At 38.3% G+C, this 17,342-nt stretch overlaps 2 protein-coding genes across 4 annotated transcripts in view; one reads left to right on the top strand and one right to left on the bottom strand.

Annotated features, from left to right (window-relative positions):
• Positions 1-4,916: 4,916 nt before the first annotated feature.
• On the bottom strand, positions 4,917-10,478 carry kat7b (K(lysine) acetyltransferase 7b). Its single transcript, XM_077551699.1, has 14 exons — positions 10,268-10,478; positions 9,305-9,455; positions 8,973-9,221; positions 8,800-8,882; positions 8,626-8,709; positions 8,443-8,541; positions 8,244-8,354; positions 7,678-7,869; positions 7,513-7,602; positions 7,299-7,439; positions 6,271-6,364; positions 6,033-6,179; positions 5,802-5,908; positions 4,917-5,394 (listed from the first exon to the last, which is right to left on the bottom strand). The coding sequence occupies exons 1-14, from the start codon at positions 10,283-10,285 to the stop codon at positions 5,293-5,295; spliced, it is 1,668 nt and encodes a 555-aa protein (XP_077407825.1). The 5' UTR covers positions 10,286-10,478; the 3' UTR covers positions 4,917-5,292.
• Positions 10,479-11,111: 633 nt separating this feature from the next.
• LOC144038012 (alanyl-tRNA editing protein Aarsd1-like) overlaps positions 11,112-17,342 on the top strand; it is a 6,804-nt gene continuing 573 nt past the window's right edge. The window contains exons 1-16 of one of the 3 annotated variants that reach the window (XM_077550048.1): positions 11,112-11,224; positions 11,301-11,414; positions 11,496-11,562; positions 11,639-11,737; positions 11,823-11,912; positions 11,988-12,050; positions 13,699-13,827; positions 13,941-14,100; positions 14,171-14,228; positions 14,291-14,447; positions 15,487-15,603; positions 15,732-15,862; positions 15,948-16,014; positions 16,939-17,030; positions 17,110-17,164; positions 17,236-17,330. In XM_077550048.1, the coding sequence (XP_077406174.1) occupies positions 11,190-11,224; positions 11,301-11,414; positions 11,496-11,562; positions 11,639-11,737; positions 11,823-11,912; positions 11,988-12,050; positions 13,699-13,827; positions 13,941-14,100; positions 14,171-14,228; positions 14,291-14,447; positions 15,487-15,603; positions 15,732-15,862; positions 15,948-16,014; positions 16,939-17,030; positions 17,110-17,164; positions 17,236-17,330 (1,529 nt within the window). In that variant the 5' untranslated portion in view covers positions 11,112-11,189. Of the gene's footprint in view, positions 11,225-11,300; positions 11,415-11,495; positions 11,563-11,638; positions 11,738-11,822; positions 11,913-11,987; positions 12,051-12,150; positions 12,465-12,901; positions 13,043-13,698; positions 13,828-13,940; positions 14,101-14,170; positions 14,229-14,290; positions 14,448-15,486; positions 15,604-15,731; positions 15,863-15,947; positions 16,015-16,938; positions 17,031-17,109; positions 17,165-17,235; positions 17,331-17,342 lie in introns of those variants that run through there. The other 2 variants (XM_077550046.1, XM_077550047.1) reach the window with 2 other exon arrangements.

The following is a 17,342-nucleotide window of genomic DNA, read 5'->3' as shown; positions in this document are numbered from 1 at the left end:
ATGGTCGATTGTAAAAATGTTTTTTTTTTAAAAAGTAGGGCTGTTAGACAGACTGATATTGACGATGTGTGTCAGGAAAATTCCAGGACTGGCATTACAAAAGAAATATTTCAAACTCAGACAACAAACAATATATTTCCATTCAATGTGGGTCCAACAATCAACCAGCACGTTTAAAAATAGATCCTGGGCATTTGCTTTATTTAGTGCAGTGGTGTCCAAACTACGGCTCGGTGGCCATTTGCGGCCCGCCTTACATTTTCTAGCGGCCCAAAGCATGAACAAAAAACAACTTTTGACACAGCCTGATTTTATAGCAATGCAAAGAAACTATTTAAATCTAAAATTGAAATATTTTTCTTTGTAATTTAATTAAGTAAAACAGATATTTCAGTTCCAGAAGCAAAAGTGTTTTCCTCCATGTTCTGCTGTCTGCGTCAAGGTCTAATTTCTGAACATATCACATTAATGATTAACTAAGAACCTCAAGTAAACACTGCTTTAAAAATAGTTATTTTATTACCGATTACTCTTCCTTTGATTCGGAATGTAGAGATTGGCTCAGAGCTGAGGCGGATCTATTCTTGTGGGATACAGGGGTGTGGGCCACCCCAAAATCAAGAAAAATTCTGAAAAAAAACAGTCCTGCTTAAAAATAACTAAAAAACAGCTAAACTATAGTACATAATTAATTGACTTATTAGTTTTAGCGTGTTTAATAAAGTCAGACAATGTCAAAGTGGCCCTGACATCCTTTGATTATTCTGTATGCGGCCCTCACAAGGAAAAAAGTTTGGAGACCCCCGATTTAATGCATGAGAAGAGGTGAGAGTTGTGCCTGCTCACAAAACCCTGAGCATCTGACAGTTCCTGGCCAAGAAGAACATTGCCGTTCGGAAGAAACCTCCGGATTCACCTGGCTCTGTGCTTGCTATTGTTGCTTATAAGCTCAAATAATGAAGAAGAAAAAAAAAAAAAAACAGTCTGGCCTTGAATAACATCACCAAATTTAGTAACCAAGTTACCCTGAAGCGGTACTAGCTCAGTGTCAGGCTCCGTAAGAATGACATTTTAATTGAGTGTAATGCCAAAGCAGTGGTGGAACACGGATGAAGAATCATCTCACTGGGTATGACAGCACAGTCACAAGTCGACACACTGATTTACTTGAAGTCAGCTGCTTTCAGGCCTCTGAGGGTGATCTGTTTGCTGATGGTATCGCCTCCAAAAAAAGCGTGACTGCTGATGTCTGAGCGTGTGATGTCTGACACTGCATCACTTTCGGCCTTTGGCCAAGGGACTCAAAAGGCACTTCCGTCAGGGTGAATGCTGAACACACAAGTGCCTTAGCAGTATTTCACTCAAAAGCGAACACTGAGGAGCCATTTTGTATTCTCCGTCCTGTTCTCAAAAGAGAAAAACCACAGAAAAGTGCCACAGGGCACCAAACGAGAAAAACAACTGAGTGAACAAGAGAGTTGGCGGCACTCGGGCAACTGAAGGAAACTTAGCATGATTTATTACATCATGTCAGTGAGGCTGTTCCGCCTACCATTGTATGGATGGAGTCTTCATCACATCATGTCTGCTCTAGTTTGGTGTGTCAAACCTCAACATCAAACCGGTAAGTCATCTGTTGAAAACTTGCAAACTCATTCAAGTCATGAGGAAATTCATCATTCGTGTTCATTTATTTGCATTTGGTCCAAACCTTTTTCATGTTAACTCTGAAAACTGGCCTTGAATGATCATCTTCAAATCATTAGAAAAAGGGTATTTAACTGTGAAATGATACCACCATGTTTGGAATCTATTGAGCTTGATACCCCCTTCGCAATCTCAATAATTAAGTTAGGAAAATAAAAATGTGGCTTTATGATATTCTAGGCGAATATCCAATACAGTATTCTATATTAATTGAATGGACATAGTATTTGTCAATTGGCAAACAGGACTTAAATGTATCAAAAAAAAACATAATGTCCTGTAAATGTCATTAAAGAACACACCCCCACACAAATGTCATTAAAGAACCCCCCCCCCCCCCCCAAATAAAATAAAATAAATCCAAATGACTTCAAAAAGAGGGTTTCAGTGCACTATATATGTGGGACAACACTGCCATCTAGTGGAGTGGATGTTCATTATCTTCTGTTTCAAACATCAACACCATTGAAGTTTGTTTTTTTACATTTATTTTTATGCATATTTTACCCACATTTAATTTTAGTAATCATTGTATATTTGATATAACGACATGTAAAAAAAAATTAAAAAAAATGCTTGAATCTTTAAACAGCCCAAAATGTATACAGTGGGAGACAAACATGTTTGAAACCCTGTTGAAAGTGTGCTCACTTCTAAGTAATGCTGATCAGTAGCTTTGCAAACAGCTCAGATGAGATTTCACCCCACAAATTCTCTAACCCCCCTCAAGATTCTTGTCTGCCACTTGGGAACAGAAGCTTGCTGTCAAACATCTCCCCCTGGTGGTATCTACGTTCCTCAAACAGATCATTCCAAGATTAAAGAAAACCACAGTTCTTTAAGAGAGGGGAAAAAGATTGCAAGGCTAGTAAAAAAAAATGTACAGCTGAGCAAATGCAATGTGAAAGCAGTCATAACACTGACAAGAAGAATTTATGTTTCATATTACTTCAAACCACAGACAAATTAAAGAGTTGATACGCTGACAATTTCCCCAGCCCCGAGGGATGACAATCACAGTTGTATGGTAGGCAGCATTTGGAACAATAGCCAACATTATTTCAGTGCACAAAGTCATAAAGATGATTGGATTTAAAGCATCCACAGGAGAGGTTGACCACAAGTAATAAATCACTGAGACGAAGCAGATTATGTCAATCCCAGTACAACCATTTGGAGTCTGCCAGTTACATTCTTGTCCTCACACACATTTTATCAGTTTATTTAGCAACAATAAATCAAATAAACTTGGTGTATATCCATTGGAATATACTGTATATAAAATATGGCATTTTGCAAAAAGGCTCCTATTAAACCCGAACTCAGACTGCAGCACATTTTAGGTACATGGTGCATATTTAAAAGGGAAAAATTATTTAATAGTGTTTTTTTTTTTGTTAGCTAGAACTACGGTTGTGTCAATATCATCACCTCCACCACCACATCACAACCAGCTCAACTTGATATGCAAATACATGCAGTATTTGCATATGAAGCTTATTTCTTTTGATTTGCCACTCCAGGTTAAACTATGCCCTACAAAGCTATAATTGCCTTTCAGGTTTAATTGCCTCGGCTTTTCTTGTTTCTCCAAGCACCTGTGCTCAGATGAAAGCGTGTGATGCACGACGGCATCCTTCTCAAAAGGGCACGCCGCACACAGTGATCGCACCCCACTTCAGAAATGCGGGGGCTGGCGTGTTGAAATAAAACGGCCAGGGTGAATGGTCACATACAATGATACGTTTCCGCGTTGAACTACATATTAGGTAAGGGAAAAGCAGTGGCAGTTTCTGGCATGTGTGATATGTGAGGCCACGCCATAAAAAATAATAATTTAAATTGAAAATTCTGAAAAGCTAATATTTTGCAACAAAACTAAGGACTAAGAAAACGCTCCGATTTTGTTCATTATAGGGTTTGTCAGTACATTTTAATAAAAATCAACTCAAACTTTCAAAGCATCACTTTAGCCGTCCGCCTTCTTTCTCTGATTTCAAAGCAGCAGACTCACAGGTTGAATATTTGTGTATCAATGACAGATGTCTAAAAAAAAAAAAACATGGAAAATGATTGCATTTCTCAATCAACTCTGAACTTCTAAGCTCCAAGGGGAATGAAATGTGATAATCATTATCATTAAATCCTTCATCCCTGACACATTTGGACGGAAGGGGCTGAATTTGGAGGCCTGTGCGTAATCCTCTCGAGAGGGGCGGGGTCTGGTGGACATGAGGTGTCGACAGAGGTATAAATGCAGCCTTACTCTCATTTGAGAGAGACAAGGGGGAATTAATAGCACGGCCGTACCAGGAGGAGAAATGGATAAATGGCAGCATGTGTTCATTTTTGTGCTTTTTTGCATTTTGCCGCAATTGTATCAAGGAGAGCCTCACGGAAAGGACGAGGGGCAGCAGTTACTGCATTTCTGGCAGGTGGGTATTTGCTTGTGCTAGTCGTTTGAGGGTGCTTTAAAATTGATTATTTTTTGCCCTTGGAAGATGCGCGATAAATCACTGGAGTGGGAGCTGCTCCAGCCCATAGCGAGCCTCGTGAAAAGATCAAAAGCGTTTCGTTTCTACGGACTCATGGGGAAACGCTCAGGTGACCTTTCACCTCCTGAAAAAGCAGAGCAAGTATTTGTGCAAGTTATTTTTCACTCAAGTTGTACATAGGAATCAAGATACACAGCATTATAGAAATCCGTGTGTAGATATGACACTAATTGTCCAATTACTGTTTAAGGAATTATGAAAAAATAATAACTCAAAAGCACTATCAAACCTAATTTCTTCCTCCCAGGCAACAAAGAAGTGGGAGCCAATTGAGGAGGACCATCCACAGAGGTGAGCAAAAAAATCTGAGTGGTTAAAGCATTTTTTTTAAATATCACATCATTTAAGTCCATGTGAATACTTTTTAATAGATTCTAGGACATTTTGTTTTTGTTTCTCCCACAGATTCTGTAACAAGAAGAGCTCAGTCTCCAACAACACATGCTTTAGATAAACCACACAAGGAGGATGCGATTGTATCAGTATAAAAACCTGAGGTCGTTTTATTTGATTTTATGTGCATTTTTTTTTACAGTGGTACTTTCAGAATTTCAATTTGCAGCACATCAAAAAATTATATTCTTTTGTATGAATCCTGTATTGGGGGGGGAGCGCGGAAAAATTAACGATGACCGATGCATTACACCAAACAAAGACCATTCAATGACACAGTGCTTGTCATTTTCTTATCACAATAATTCTTCTTTAGCTTCATGTCAACTGAACGGTAAAATAAAAAAAGTCAATAACTGCTCAGCTCCCTAATGTTGGTATGTATTGTTTTGTTTAGGCAAAACATTCATGTGACCAACTACCATTTAACATTCAAAACTTGACTTGAGATTCTGCGGCTGTTGATTTGACTGAAACATACGGACAAAAGGGGGTCCAAAAAAAAAAAAAAAAGTAGTAAAGAACAACAACAAGAAAGAAAGATGGTCTGCTCTATACTGACAGTCAGGAGGTCGAGGCTACTTGCGGCTGGTGAGGCTGAAGGTGAGTGCATTGAGTAGCCTGAGGATCTGAGTGCTTATGTCCCCTTGGGGGGGGTCCATTTCAGCGAGCTGGGGTCAATGGTTTTGTTGCCGTTGCCTCGCTTGACCTCCTTTGCTTTCCATTCATCAATCAGGTCCTGTGCGGAGGGGGAAAAAAAACAAGTAGCGAGTCGGCGTATGTACTGTCAGATCTCATTTTCATCAAGAGGCATTAACTATAGCAGCATGTGTTAATTTGCATTAGTTAAGAGTTGAAACGGATAAAAATGAAATGAAATTGCATGCTTAGGTAAAACTCACAGGCACATGTTAAAAGCCTACAGAGACGTTGGAGATTAGATTAGTTGATTCAAATGCGAGTTAAGATGCATGAAGGGTCTACATAATCATGACATGCATTAGCATTGACCCAATCATGCTGGTATGTAAACATGACATGCATTAGCATCAACACAATGAAAGGGAGCCTTCACTACACAAACACACGATATGCAATGGAGAGGAAAAAAAAAAAAAAAAAAGAGTCACTGGTGAAAAATCTCACCTGTCGCTTCAATACCAAGTGCTTCCCCTTCCAGTATTTGAGCATCTGAAGAGATTGTAGCGTGCTGACGATGTCCACGGGATTGACGGCCGTTTCCTGACTAATCTCTGTGCATCAAGTAAACAGCACAATTTTGCTCAAAACCTTTTTCTAGTTTTTTTCTTATTCTAATTTTATTTTCCTCTCTCCTTAACCGTGCAAGCGGCCTGGCTTCCCCCCCAACTGTCTTACCTTTGATCGAAATCTCCTTTCCTTGAAAGTTGTGCATGTATCGGAGTAACACTTCCTTCCAGTAGCTGCGGTAGCTGATGAGGCCGAGGTCCGACAGAGGCCTCTCTGGCGAGCCCACCTTCTCCTCCACTTTGGACAGCAGGTAGCCTTATAAGAGAAGAAGAAAAAAAAAAAGCAGACAGCAGTCAGCACAGATACTTTTGCATAGTGAGGAGACATTTTGTGGGCGTGTACCTACTGAAGTCAATGAGCATCTTGCCGAAGCCTTGCCTCATGTACTGGGGCATTGTCAGAATGCAGGAAACATTGTAGTTGAGAAAGGAATTCTTCTCCTAGAAAAAAACAAGGGGGAAAAAAAAGCTGCTTTTTGTATGTGGAAATCACATCAAGACTTGAGTTTTGTATGTCAAGGAGGAGCTAAATCTAGCCTGGGTAAATAGTAGAAGTTTCAGAGAGTCTTCTCCGCATGTGTATGTTTTTCCTCTGCTGAGTCAGTGGCTATTAAAAAGCTCAAACTAACAATGTTATTGGAATTTTTTTTTTAAGGATGTTCGATGCCGCTTTTGGTCAGACCGATACCAGTAAGAGTACTCGACTCGAGTAGTCACTGATACCAAGTACTGATACCACTAGTTGATACATGTAATTTCCCTCAAACGTACAACAGATAATTTTAAAGAAAGACCTATAGAACTCAATATAGCATTTTCCCTTAATTGCATGAAATTAACAGCATTTTTTTATTCTTCTATTTTCTAGTTCCTGATCATAACAGCCATAAGACGGCAGCCACCTTGACATAAGCCAGGCCAAATACCGGTACTTGCCCATCCTTAGTATTTTTTACAAGTTGTGAAGTCAATACAGCATTATTCAAGTTCTTTTTAACCCATCCTACATTATTTGCTGAAAAACTCATTTATTCCCCGTTTATTTTTTTGCTTATGCTAAAGTCTTATCAAAATCAACTTAAATGTCAAGGAACAAAGCTGAAGTGAGGAGATGAGCTTCATTTAGTTTGGCCGTAGAACTGCCTAGTAGAAAAGTGGTGCTTTCCAAATAGCGTGCTAAAACTGTATAGACACTACCAGTGCATTTTTTTCCAAAGGTAATAATATATTTAAATGGCACTGTTGTTAAATGAGTTTGAAATGGAACCATTTCAGATCCTATTTGATGCCACAATTGCAATTTAAAGCTATTGAAACATTTGTCAACTACTTGCAATTTGTCACCATTTGCAGCAGGTCTCGGTTCTGTCCTTACTTTAGAAAAGTATCCCACTAAATGGCAGCCTGTGTTGTCGGCCTCGGTCATGACATAAAACAGAAAAGGCTCCACGTCGTAGTATAGCGTCTTGTGGTCCAAGAAGAGTTTGGCGAGTAAACACAAGTTCTGGCAGTAGATCTGTGGAGTAACAAACCCATTTCATCCATTAGTAAAACCTTGCAATTGTGCATCCATCTGCATTATCACGCACCTTATTTTTCTTGCCGTCAACTTCAAACACGGATATGCCACCTTTTCTGTACACTTCGTCTCCTGGGGGATGTTTCCACACACACTTGGCCTGACACAAACACACACACCGTTTAAACAGTCAACAGTCGAAAAAATTGAAAACGCCAATCAGCATTGATCTCACCATGTGTCGCCTGAGGATGGTCTGGCTTTTCATGTACTTGAGGCAGAATTCACACACGTAGAGGCGACCCAGGCGGGCGTACTCCTCGGGATAGGGCGAGTGGTACCAGGTGTCCAGCTCGTAGCGGCCGAACAGGATGGTCTTGATCATGTTGCTGCCCTCCGTGATCTGGCCTTGGATGCGCAGCTTCTCCTGCGGGCCCGCCGAAAACAAGGAGTCAATCACCGTAGAGCTTCTGTACTTTGTACTTGCGTTTTTTTAAATATACAGTACTTGGCCAGTTGTGATTCTGAATGTACAGATGCAGATATACAGCTTTATTTATTTTTTATTTATGTATTTATTTATTTATTGTTATTTGTTTTAAAATTATTTTCTTTGTATTTTAGTTATTGTATTTTATTGACTGTTTATTAAAAAAAATTATAGTTGGTTTTACTAGATTTGATGTGTATGATAGTGTGCGGATCTCAATGTGCAGCACTTTGGAAACGCTTGTTTATAAAATGCGCTATAGAAATAAAGTGGATTGGATTAATCGAGGAGGATAAATAAGAGCTTCTTACCAGGTCTTCCGAGGCACGAGCCTGCGCTTTCCTGAAAAGCTCCAAGTCATAATCGCTGGTGATGTTTTCCAGCAAAGGCTCCCTGGTGTTGCCGTGCATCTGCCGATGCTCCTGCGGATCACGCAGAAAGGCCGATCAAGGACGAGACCACATGACAAGCGACAACAGACTCAACTGAGGAGAAGCTCTTTAGTGGTACCATGTGTTTTTCTTTCTGCTCCTTCTGCAGGCCAGAGTTTCTCCCCTTTCTCATTTCCGCCACCTGCTCTTTGTATCTGCTCTGCTTTGATGTTGGCGTCTAAATAGAGCACAAAACGATCCAGTTACATAATTCCACTTTACAGAACAGGCTAAATTTGCTTCAGATTTTGCCAAATCAGACCTGGTGACGGGTTGCATGGCGGGAATTGCTTTCTTCATGTCCCTTCATCTCGTCATCTTGCTTCTCACGGCTGACAGCTTTTACCTAACAATAAAACAAAGGTATGCATGTTAGTTAAATAGACAACTTGTCACTACAATAAACTATTTAACTATAACCTTCCCAAATTCTCACCTTGCACTCATCTGCAGACAGGTTGTGGTACAGCGGGCATCCGGACACGGCAAAGTGGCGTTCATGTTTTCCCGTGAGATGACCTGTGAAGTCATTAAAATAATAAATAACATTGATAGAGACTTCTTTGACATTTTAATTAGAAACTTGAGGCAAGCGTAAGGCAAGTTTACCAAGTGAATTGCATCCAGGGGTGGGGCATTTCATGTTAAAGTTGTACGTCTCATGGCATCGGCGACGTTTGGGTCGGTGTGAGAGGTCCTTGTCTGAGTCTCTGTTGACCTGATCTTTAGCCTGGCTCTCATCGTGAGAGGCATTCGGACTGGAGATATCCAGCTCAGACTCGGAGGATGGCGCATTCCCAGTTGGCGTCAGTGGCGGGGATTCGTCGTGATCCGCAGCCTGCTTCAAATCAGCCGTATCTGCGGTAAAAGAAGTTGAATCACCATGTTGAGTCAGGTGAGAGAATAGGAATACGATACAAGTTGTATACAAGTACACAAACCGTGAGAACTCTGGCTCAGGCGAGTGGAGGCTCTGGTGAGACGCTGTCTCTTGGTCCGGGTCCCATCACTCTCTGAGCTATTGGTCTGTTCTCTTTCAGCAGAAGAGTCCGAATCTTCAGTTCCATCAGAACCACTCCCTGGCATATGTCTCTATTGTGATGAACAAACATGAATGTGAGGCACAGCTCCATAAAAGCTAAACTGAAAATTGTTGAACTTAAGTTATTTAGGAAAACTGGGGTTATCCCACAAAGCACCTAATAACGTGTTAGTTAAGCATGCTACTTCTTTAATACGAAAACTCTGTGGTCATGTTTTAACACAGGCTACAGTTAGCCGCCTATGCTACGTGACCAATATAACACTCAATAATTATAATAATGATAATAAAATCCAATTTTAAGCAGATTAAGGTTTCACTTGTGTGTCACAGAATCCTGGCAATGTTATCGTTGCATGTTCGCGCCCGAGTTTGAACCAGTATTCCACACGTATTAAACTACATTAGCGAATCTCTCATTTCAGACATGACATCTACTAGTTTCATTACCAGCAGTTGTTAATGTAGAAATGACCTGCACATAATAATTACCTTTGACGTTTTCGTGAGTTCGGCGTCAATCTTTTTCACCAAAAAAAAGGCGTTTTGTCCAACATTTTAACGGCAAAGCTAGACTATTTAGCTTCTTGTCAGGTAGCCATAGCTGCGAAAGGGCGACGATTGTTTTTAGTTTATTACAAGGAAACTTTTCAAAACGAATGCTAATTTGTCATATATATATATATATATATATACATATATAATATAAATACTCTCTAAAGGTAATGAAAAAAAACCCGAAATATAGACGAGTGGCGTGAAATGGTGGAACATTCTGCCCACCACAAGACGAGTTGCTAACGCTACGTTAAACGAGCTAACCCCATTGCGTTTGTTACTAGCACGCCTTTTTTTCCCTTACCTGACGTCTGCGAGGCATTTTGCTTGATGAGAATTCGCTCGGCCGCGCGTTCAAAACAATTGGCACTGTTCCGTTAAATTAAAGGTAGTCAAAAGAACGTATAATCGTTCAGGTGTAAGCTAAATGTAAAGAGTGTAGTCTGGAACTGGCGCCACATCGCCTAAACGGACTGAAGTAAAATCACCAGGCCAGTAGGAGGCAGCATTGATACAGGCGCCTTCTTCTGGTTCATGTTCTTCTTCTGTGGTGCTCTTTAAGCGTTGTGCAAGCTATCTTAATATATGTTACCGTCACTTAGTGGACTGGAGTGTACACTGAGCCCTTTTATCCACTTGTTTTTATTTCGATTTGCCTTAGTTATTCTCAAAGTCTCAATATGAATGCATTTACATAACCTTCAAGTGTTCTTGTGCCCATTGAGGAAAAATAAAGGTTATCTTTCGTTATTTTCTTTCTCTTATTGTAACCGGATAAATTAAAAATGAATGAAAGGAATAAAAAAATTAAAAAACAGGAAATTATTTAGGCAAATTTTTTAAGTAAATAAAAAAAGACTATCGTATTACACATCGTTCTATTATGTAAATCAGAGGACACCAACGTGGTGCCCAGAGGTAGCTCTCATGGCCTAAATGAGAAGTTCACAAGCCTTTATTTTTTTTAAATGATGTTGACCTGGTCACTTTGTTCATTTAAGGGTGGGTAGCCATAAAGTGTGCTCCAGAAATGCCTGTTTTCTTAAGAAATCCACTTGATGACCATAAAAGGTATTGGGGAACCACCCCCCAACAGATGATACCAACTTCTCCCAGTCAGATGCTATAAATAGCATCTTCCAGGCCTTTCTACTGCATTTGAGCAGCCACCTTGGAAGAGTGAGCATTTCCCAGTGTTGTCGTTTCTGATATTGCAAAGGTTTACAATGAACAAACCTAAAATTGTTCGACCAGAGGAGTGGTAAGTGATACTTTTTTTTTTTTGCTTTAATTTATGACGTGAAAACAACTCTACATTTTCCTCTATTTTCCAACAGTCAGCCAGCGCAGGCGGTGTGGTTTGACAGGAAAAAATATGTCACCATTAACTTCAAGGTGCAAAAACCTAAAGATGTCCAAGTTGACATCCAGACGGACAAAATGATCTTGTGGTGAGTTTTAAAACTTCCCCCATTGTATAACCGCAAATGTTGTTGTTGGATTAAGTTGCCTTGTTCTACCTTTTCCAACAGCTGCAAGAACGACACAGATGATGTGATCTACAATGAAATCCACTTCTTTGAAAAAATCCAAATCCATGTCAGTATCCAGTCATGTTAATTCAAGTTTAACGCATTTATTACAAACAGTGTTTGTATCCTTTTCATTTACAAAGGATTCCAGAGAAAGGGTATATGACCGCACCATCAATGTCTTGCTGAGGAAAATTAAGCCTGATTATGCGTGGCCTCGTCTTCAGAAGGATGCAGAAAGGGTAATTCATTTTGTTTGTATCTGACACTTGCATTTAGTAAGCTGAAACAAAACAAAAGGTATCCATGCTTTTCTTCCTTACACAGCCCAGTTGGATATCTGTGGACTTTGATAATTGGAGGGATTGGGAGAATGAAGAAGATGATGGAAGGGAGGAGTATGAAAAATATGCAGATGTAAGTAAAGTCATTTAGTAATATTTCTCAAAGCATCTGTTTTTTTATGCATGGAAATACTTCTTTCCTCCTTAGATGATCCAGGACATGGCCACTAGTAATAAAGGAGCAGCACCAGATATGGGGGATCTTAGTGATGTAAGTTCAGTTTCATGCACACATAAACACAACTTAAGTAATAAGTATCCTATTGCTATATTGTATACTGACCACTGATTTTTTTTCTCTTGCGGCACAGTCAGATTGAGCCTCACAGGACCTTCTGTGGGAACCAACCATGGAAAGTTTTTTTGGAACAATTTACAAATGTTTTTGTGTATTAATTGAATATTCAGTTTTTTCATGTCTCTATCATTGTCAATTTAAAAAAAAATGTTGTCGCTCGGAAACTACCACTCTGAGTTGGGTTCTAATAATTGCGTTTTGAGCTATTCAACATGTGATTTTGAAAATGTATTTATCTCAATGATTCTTTTTCTTCTTTGTACAAAGTACTTATAAGTCGTTGTCAATTTGAATAAAAAAAATATTGTGTCAAAGACATGTTAAAAATCCTGTTGTTTGTTAATATCTTCTTTAACTGTAGCAACATGTAATCTTCTTTATATCTAAGATTCAGCTTGGCCTTCCTGCCATCTGTATAAATAAATAATAATAAAGGTTTAAATATGGAAGAGAAGAGTTATGCATTCACTTGTAAAAAATATATTCTTCTGAGTATTTTAGGGGGCTTTGTTGTTTTGAATAAGCTTTTTTTTTTTTTTCGTTGTGTGTGTTTTATTGAATTAAAATGGAAGTTGTATTATTTCGGGGAATTTTTTTTAATGACAGAAAAAATAGCTTTTCCGAATTCTATTTTCTGTATTTCTGACTTTTTTTTTATTTTTATTGACAGTATTTTTTTTCTTGCACTTTTAAGAAAGATTTAGGAACAATCTAAAGGTTTTCTTTGGCCACTAATAAGAGTCGCTTTCGTCAAGTTTGACCTTCTCGTTACCCGTAGAAACCGTAAGCTAACAAGCTACACACTCCGCTGTCCGTCTTCTCGTGTCTCATCATTTACAGCTAGATTTCTCCAAAAATAAGTCAGTATGGCTTTTCAGTGTCAGCGGGACTGCTATATGAAAGAGGTAAGAACATGTCTCAGATAATATATCATCGCTTAATTGCTTGAAACAATAACGCTTACATTGTTTTCTCTGCAAAAGTAGTTAGCACGGTTGCTAATAGCTGTCAAAAGTAGTTGTATTGTAATGTAATATTATTATTAACATTAGGACGGATAAGTTGCAGTTTTCCTTTTGTTGCCAGCCCACACAAATGTAGTATAAAGGATTGACTTATTACGCAAGATGATCAAAGTTGACCCTATGCCTATGAAAAATTATGCCACATTTCAGTTTCATTTTAAGCAATTAGATAAACTTTATTAGCCCCACAACACAGTAGTTCAGTGTTTAGGCATAAAGGATTTTTTTAATTTACAGATAGAATACATCGATTGTATGGAAAAAAAGAAAGCTTAAAAAAACGCTTTATGAATTTTTACAGTCAGTTATAAACAATATTCTCGGCCCAAGAGCTCAACCGTGCTTGACTCTTTCCATTAGGGTCATAAGTAGCCTGAAAAAATAAAATTTTGCAAATTAAGTACTAAAAAGTACAGATCTAAATCAAATTCAAATCTAGGGAATAAAAGCACAGCTGTGTGAAAAATCTAATTACAAAAAAATCTATGTACTTCCCAACACTACGTTACGTTTAATTTCATGACTCTCTCTTCTAGTTTGTCACAACTGTAACTTCCTGCTCACCTGCGGAGCTCAAGCAGGAAATCGGTGGAAAGAAAGAAACTGTGAGTGGATTCACTGTGAAGCTGCAAGACACCATCTTGTTTCCCGAGGGAGGTGGCCAGGTATGTATCATTTTGCTTATCGCGTATTCTATGACAAAATAGAATAAAAAAAGGTGGGGGGAAGCGGCATTAAAACAGGCCAAAACTGTGTCAATAATCTCTTCCTCTCTCAGCCAGATGACCACGGCCTGATAGCGGATGTCCCCGTTTTGAGGGTGACCAGACAGGGCCAAGACGCCGCTCACTTCGTGGCCTCGCCCCTGGAGGTGGGTCAGGAGGTGCGAGTGAAGGTGGACTGGGAGAGGAGGTTTGACCACATGCAGCAACACTCCGGTTAGCCTCACAAAGAGACTCCCAGGGGAGCTAATGTTTACACTCATGGTTGTTTTCTTCCCCTTTTTAGGACAACATCTGATTACAGCCTTGGCAGAAAACATGTTTGGATACGGGACTACATCTTGGTAGATTCACACCATAACACAAACAGAGTTTGTGCCGTCCTCACTCCCGTTTTTGTTTTTAGGGAGCTCGGGCGTCAGAGGGGCACCATTGAACTGGATACGCCGACTTTTAAAGCAGCCCAAGTACAAGAACTGGAGCAGGCGGCGAATGAGAAGATCAGAGCTCACATTCCAGTCAACGTTAAGCTACTTTACAATGACAGCCCTGAGATGGAAAAGGTGTTGATCTTAACTCATTCACTGCCATTGGCGGCTATAGACGTCAAAAATTCATTCAAACTATTTGTATTAGTTTCACTTTTTTCCCCCCATTTTTGTTAACACGAGTATGAAAACCTAGAAGAAAATGTATTGTACATTTATAACAGATATAAAATTTGTGATTAATCGTGAGTTAACTAGTGAAGTCATGTGATTAATTACAATTTTATTTTTGAATTAATTGCCGGATGCCCCTAATTTAACTCATTCACTGCCATAGACGTCAAAAATTAATTAGAACTATTTCTATTAATTTAACTTTTTTTTTTTTTTTACAAGAGTATGAAAACCTAGATTTTTTTTGTACATTTACAACAGATATAAAATTTGTGATCAATTGTGAGTTAACTAGTCATGCGATTAATTACAAATTTTAATCGCTCAATGCCCCCTAATTTTAATCTTTTCTTTGAAAAAAATAATATATAAGTATTCATTTATTTATTTATAATTGAAAAAAAAAAAAGATTAATAAAAATTAGGGGTGTCAGGAGATTACAATTTGTAATCGTAATTAATCGCATGACTTCAATAGTTAACTCACGATTCATCACAAATTTTATATCTGTTCTAATACAATAAAAAAAAATCTAGGTTTTCATACTCTTGTTAAAAAAAAGTGGTACAAAATGTTAAACTGTTAAAATCAATTTTTGACGTCTATAGCAGTCAATGGCAGTGAATGAGTTAAAAAATTAGGGGCGTCAAACTATTACATTTTTTAATTGTGATTAATCGCAAGACATTCAATAGTTAATTCAGGATTATTTATTTATTTTTAGATCTGTTATAAATGTACAATAGATTTTTTTCTAGGTTAACAAAAGTGGAGAATTTTTTTTTTTACAGCCGTTAACGGCAGTGAATGAATTAAGTGGTAGCATCTTGAAGCTTCCATGTCTCATTAAGACATATTGGTTAGATGTGTTTTTATTTAGCTTTTGTTGGTGTACCTAATCTTGAGGCCAGCGAGTGTTTACCTGTGTTCAATATGCAGGTGAGGAGTCGAGGGCTGCCGGACGACCACGCGTGGCCAATTCGAATCGTCGACATCGATGGATTAGACTCCAACATGTGTTGTGGAACGCACGTGTCGAACCTCAGTCACGTACAGGTACCTAATGAAGTGTCCTAAGAGTGACCTATGATCAAATTATTTAGCGCAAGTTGTCTTTATTCACACCATATTTGATAAATAATATCCAGACTGTTTGTACAACTTTTTTTTCTTCTTTTTTTTAGGTAATTAAGCTGCTTGGGACAGAGAAAGGAAAGAAAAACAAAACCAACCTGATATTCCTGGCGGGAAACAGGGTGCTGAAATATGCAGAGAAAAGCCACAACACAGAGCGTTCTTTGGTGGCGCTTCTCAAGTAAGATGACCCATAAAATGTATTTTAAAAAATAAAAATAAAAATACACACACATATGTAATGAAATTGCTTCTTTTGCCAACAGAACCGGCCCCGATGAACACGTTGAGGCTGTGGACAAGTTGCAGAAGTCTATGAAGCTTGTGCATAAAGTGAGCCAACATTTTGTTTGCTTTTCTCGAGGGGCTGATGTCATTGTTTTGTTGAGATCAGGGGTCAGCGACCTTTACTGTCAAAAAGATCCGTTTGAGGCCAAATGAATAAGAAAAAAATCTGTGTGGAGCCGCAAAACATTTGAATATGATGATAACGAAACTGTTAGTGTTGGTCTCATCTACTGAGGGCCCAAGTTCTAAATAGAGGTGCACCGTAACGGAAAAATATACAGCATACAATACTTTGAGATTTATTTTCTTCTATCTTTTGTTTTCCACTTTTGGATTTTTTCTGCCTTTTTTTTAATTTTTATTATTTGCTACCGATTTTTTGATAATTTTTTATGGGGGCATTTTATTAAAAAAATTTTGATTTCTACTTTTATTTGGACATTTTGTGGTTGCATTTTAAACATGTTTTCTGCTTCTTCCTTTTTTAATTTTCTGACTTTCGGCAATTCCAAAGACATTTTATGGTAATTTTTGGGATTTCTTGGGCATTTTATGGTTACTTTTTGAACATTTTCTTTTCTTTTATTATTAAACTGATATGTTTGGCAATTTTATGGCAAGCTTCTGCTTTTCCTCTTTGGACATTTTTAGGTCATTTTAAATAACTTTTTCATCTACTGGTACCTTTTGTCTCTTTCTGACAAAGTCAAAATGTGACTGACATTTTTTGAATATTTAATTCTTTTTTTTTTAACCAAATCATTTAAAGAATATTTTATAAAAAAATATATATATATATTTATTTATATATATTTATATATTTATTTATTTATTTATATATATTTATATATATTTATATTTATTTATATATATTTATTGTGGGGAGATCCACAGGAGAGGGAGTAAAAGAGCCGCAGGTTGCAGACCCCTGGTTCTGGAATTTAAAAAAATATTTATTTATTTTTGCAGACCAACTTGAGCCTACTTCGGGACATGGCCCTCCTGGTCGCTCACAACTTTATAAAAGACCCGCACAGAGGGAATTTCTTCAGTTTGCACAAGTAAGAGATGCTTCTTTTCACATGACATGATGAGCTTTTTAAGCGCTGCATCCAAAATGGTCTCCCTCTTGACCCACAGAAAAGAAGGGGACAATGAGTTCATGAACATCATCGTCAATGAAATCAACACTCAGGTAAGAAACTTAAACCTCATTTTTTTTTTGCTATTAGATCGTTATTGGTAATCCGTTTGGACTATTCCCAGGAAATTTTGGTTTTCCTGACTGTAGGAGAGGAAAAGGGGCCAGGTTTGTTTCTGCTCGCTGGACCCAGCGATCAAGTGACACAGATGGGACCACGGTAGGGCGAAGA

The sequence above is a fragment of the Vanacampus margaritifer genome, chromosome 18 (genome assembly GCF_051991255.1).
Source record: "Vanacampus margaritifer isolate UIUO_Vmar chromosome 18, RoL_Vmar_1.0, whole genome shotgun sequence".
Taxonomy (NCBI): Eukaryota; Metazoa; Chordata; class Actinopteri; order Syngnathiformes; family Syngnathidae; genus Vanacampus; species Vanacampus margaritifer.
This window is presented reverse-complemented; position numbering and strand designations above follow the sequence as displayed.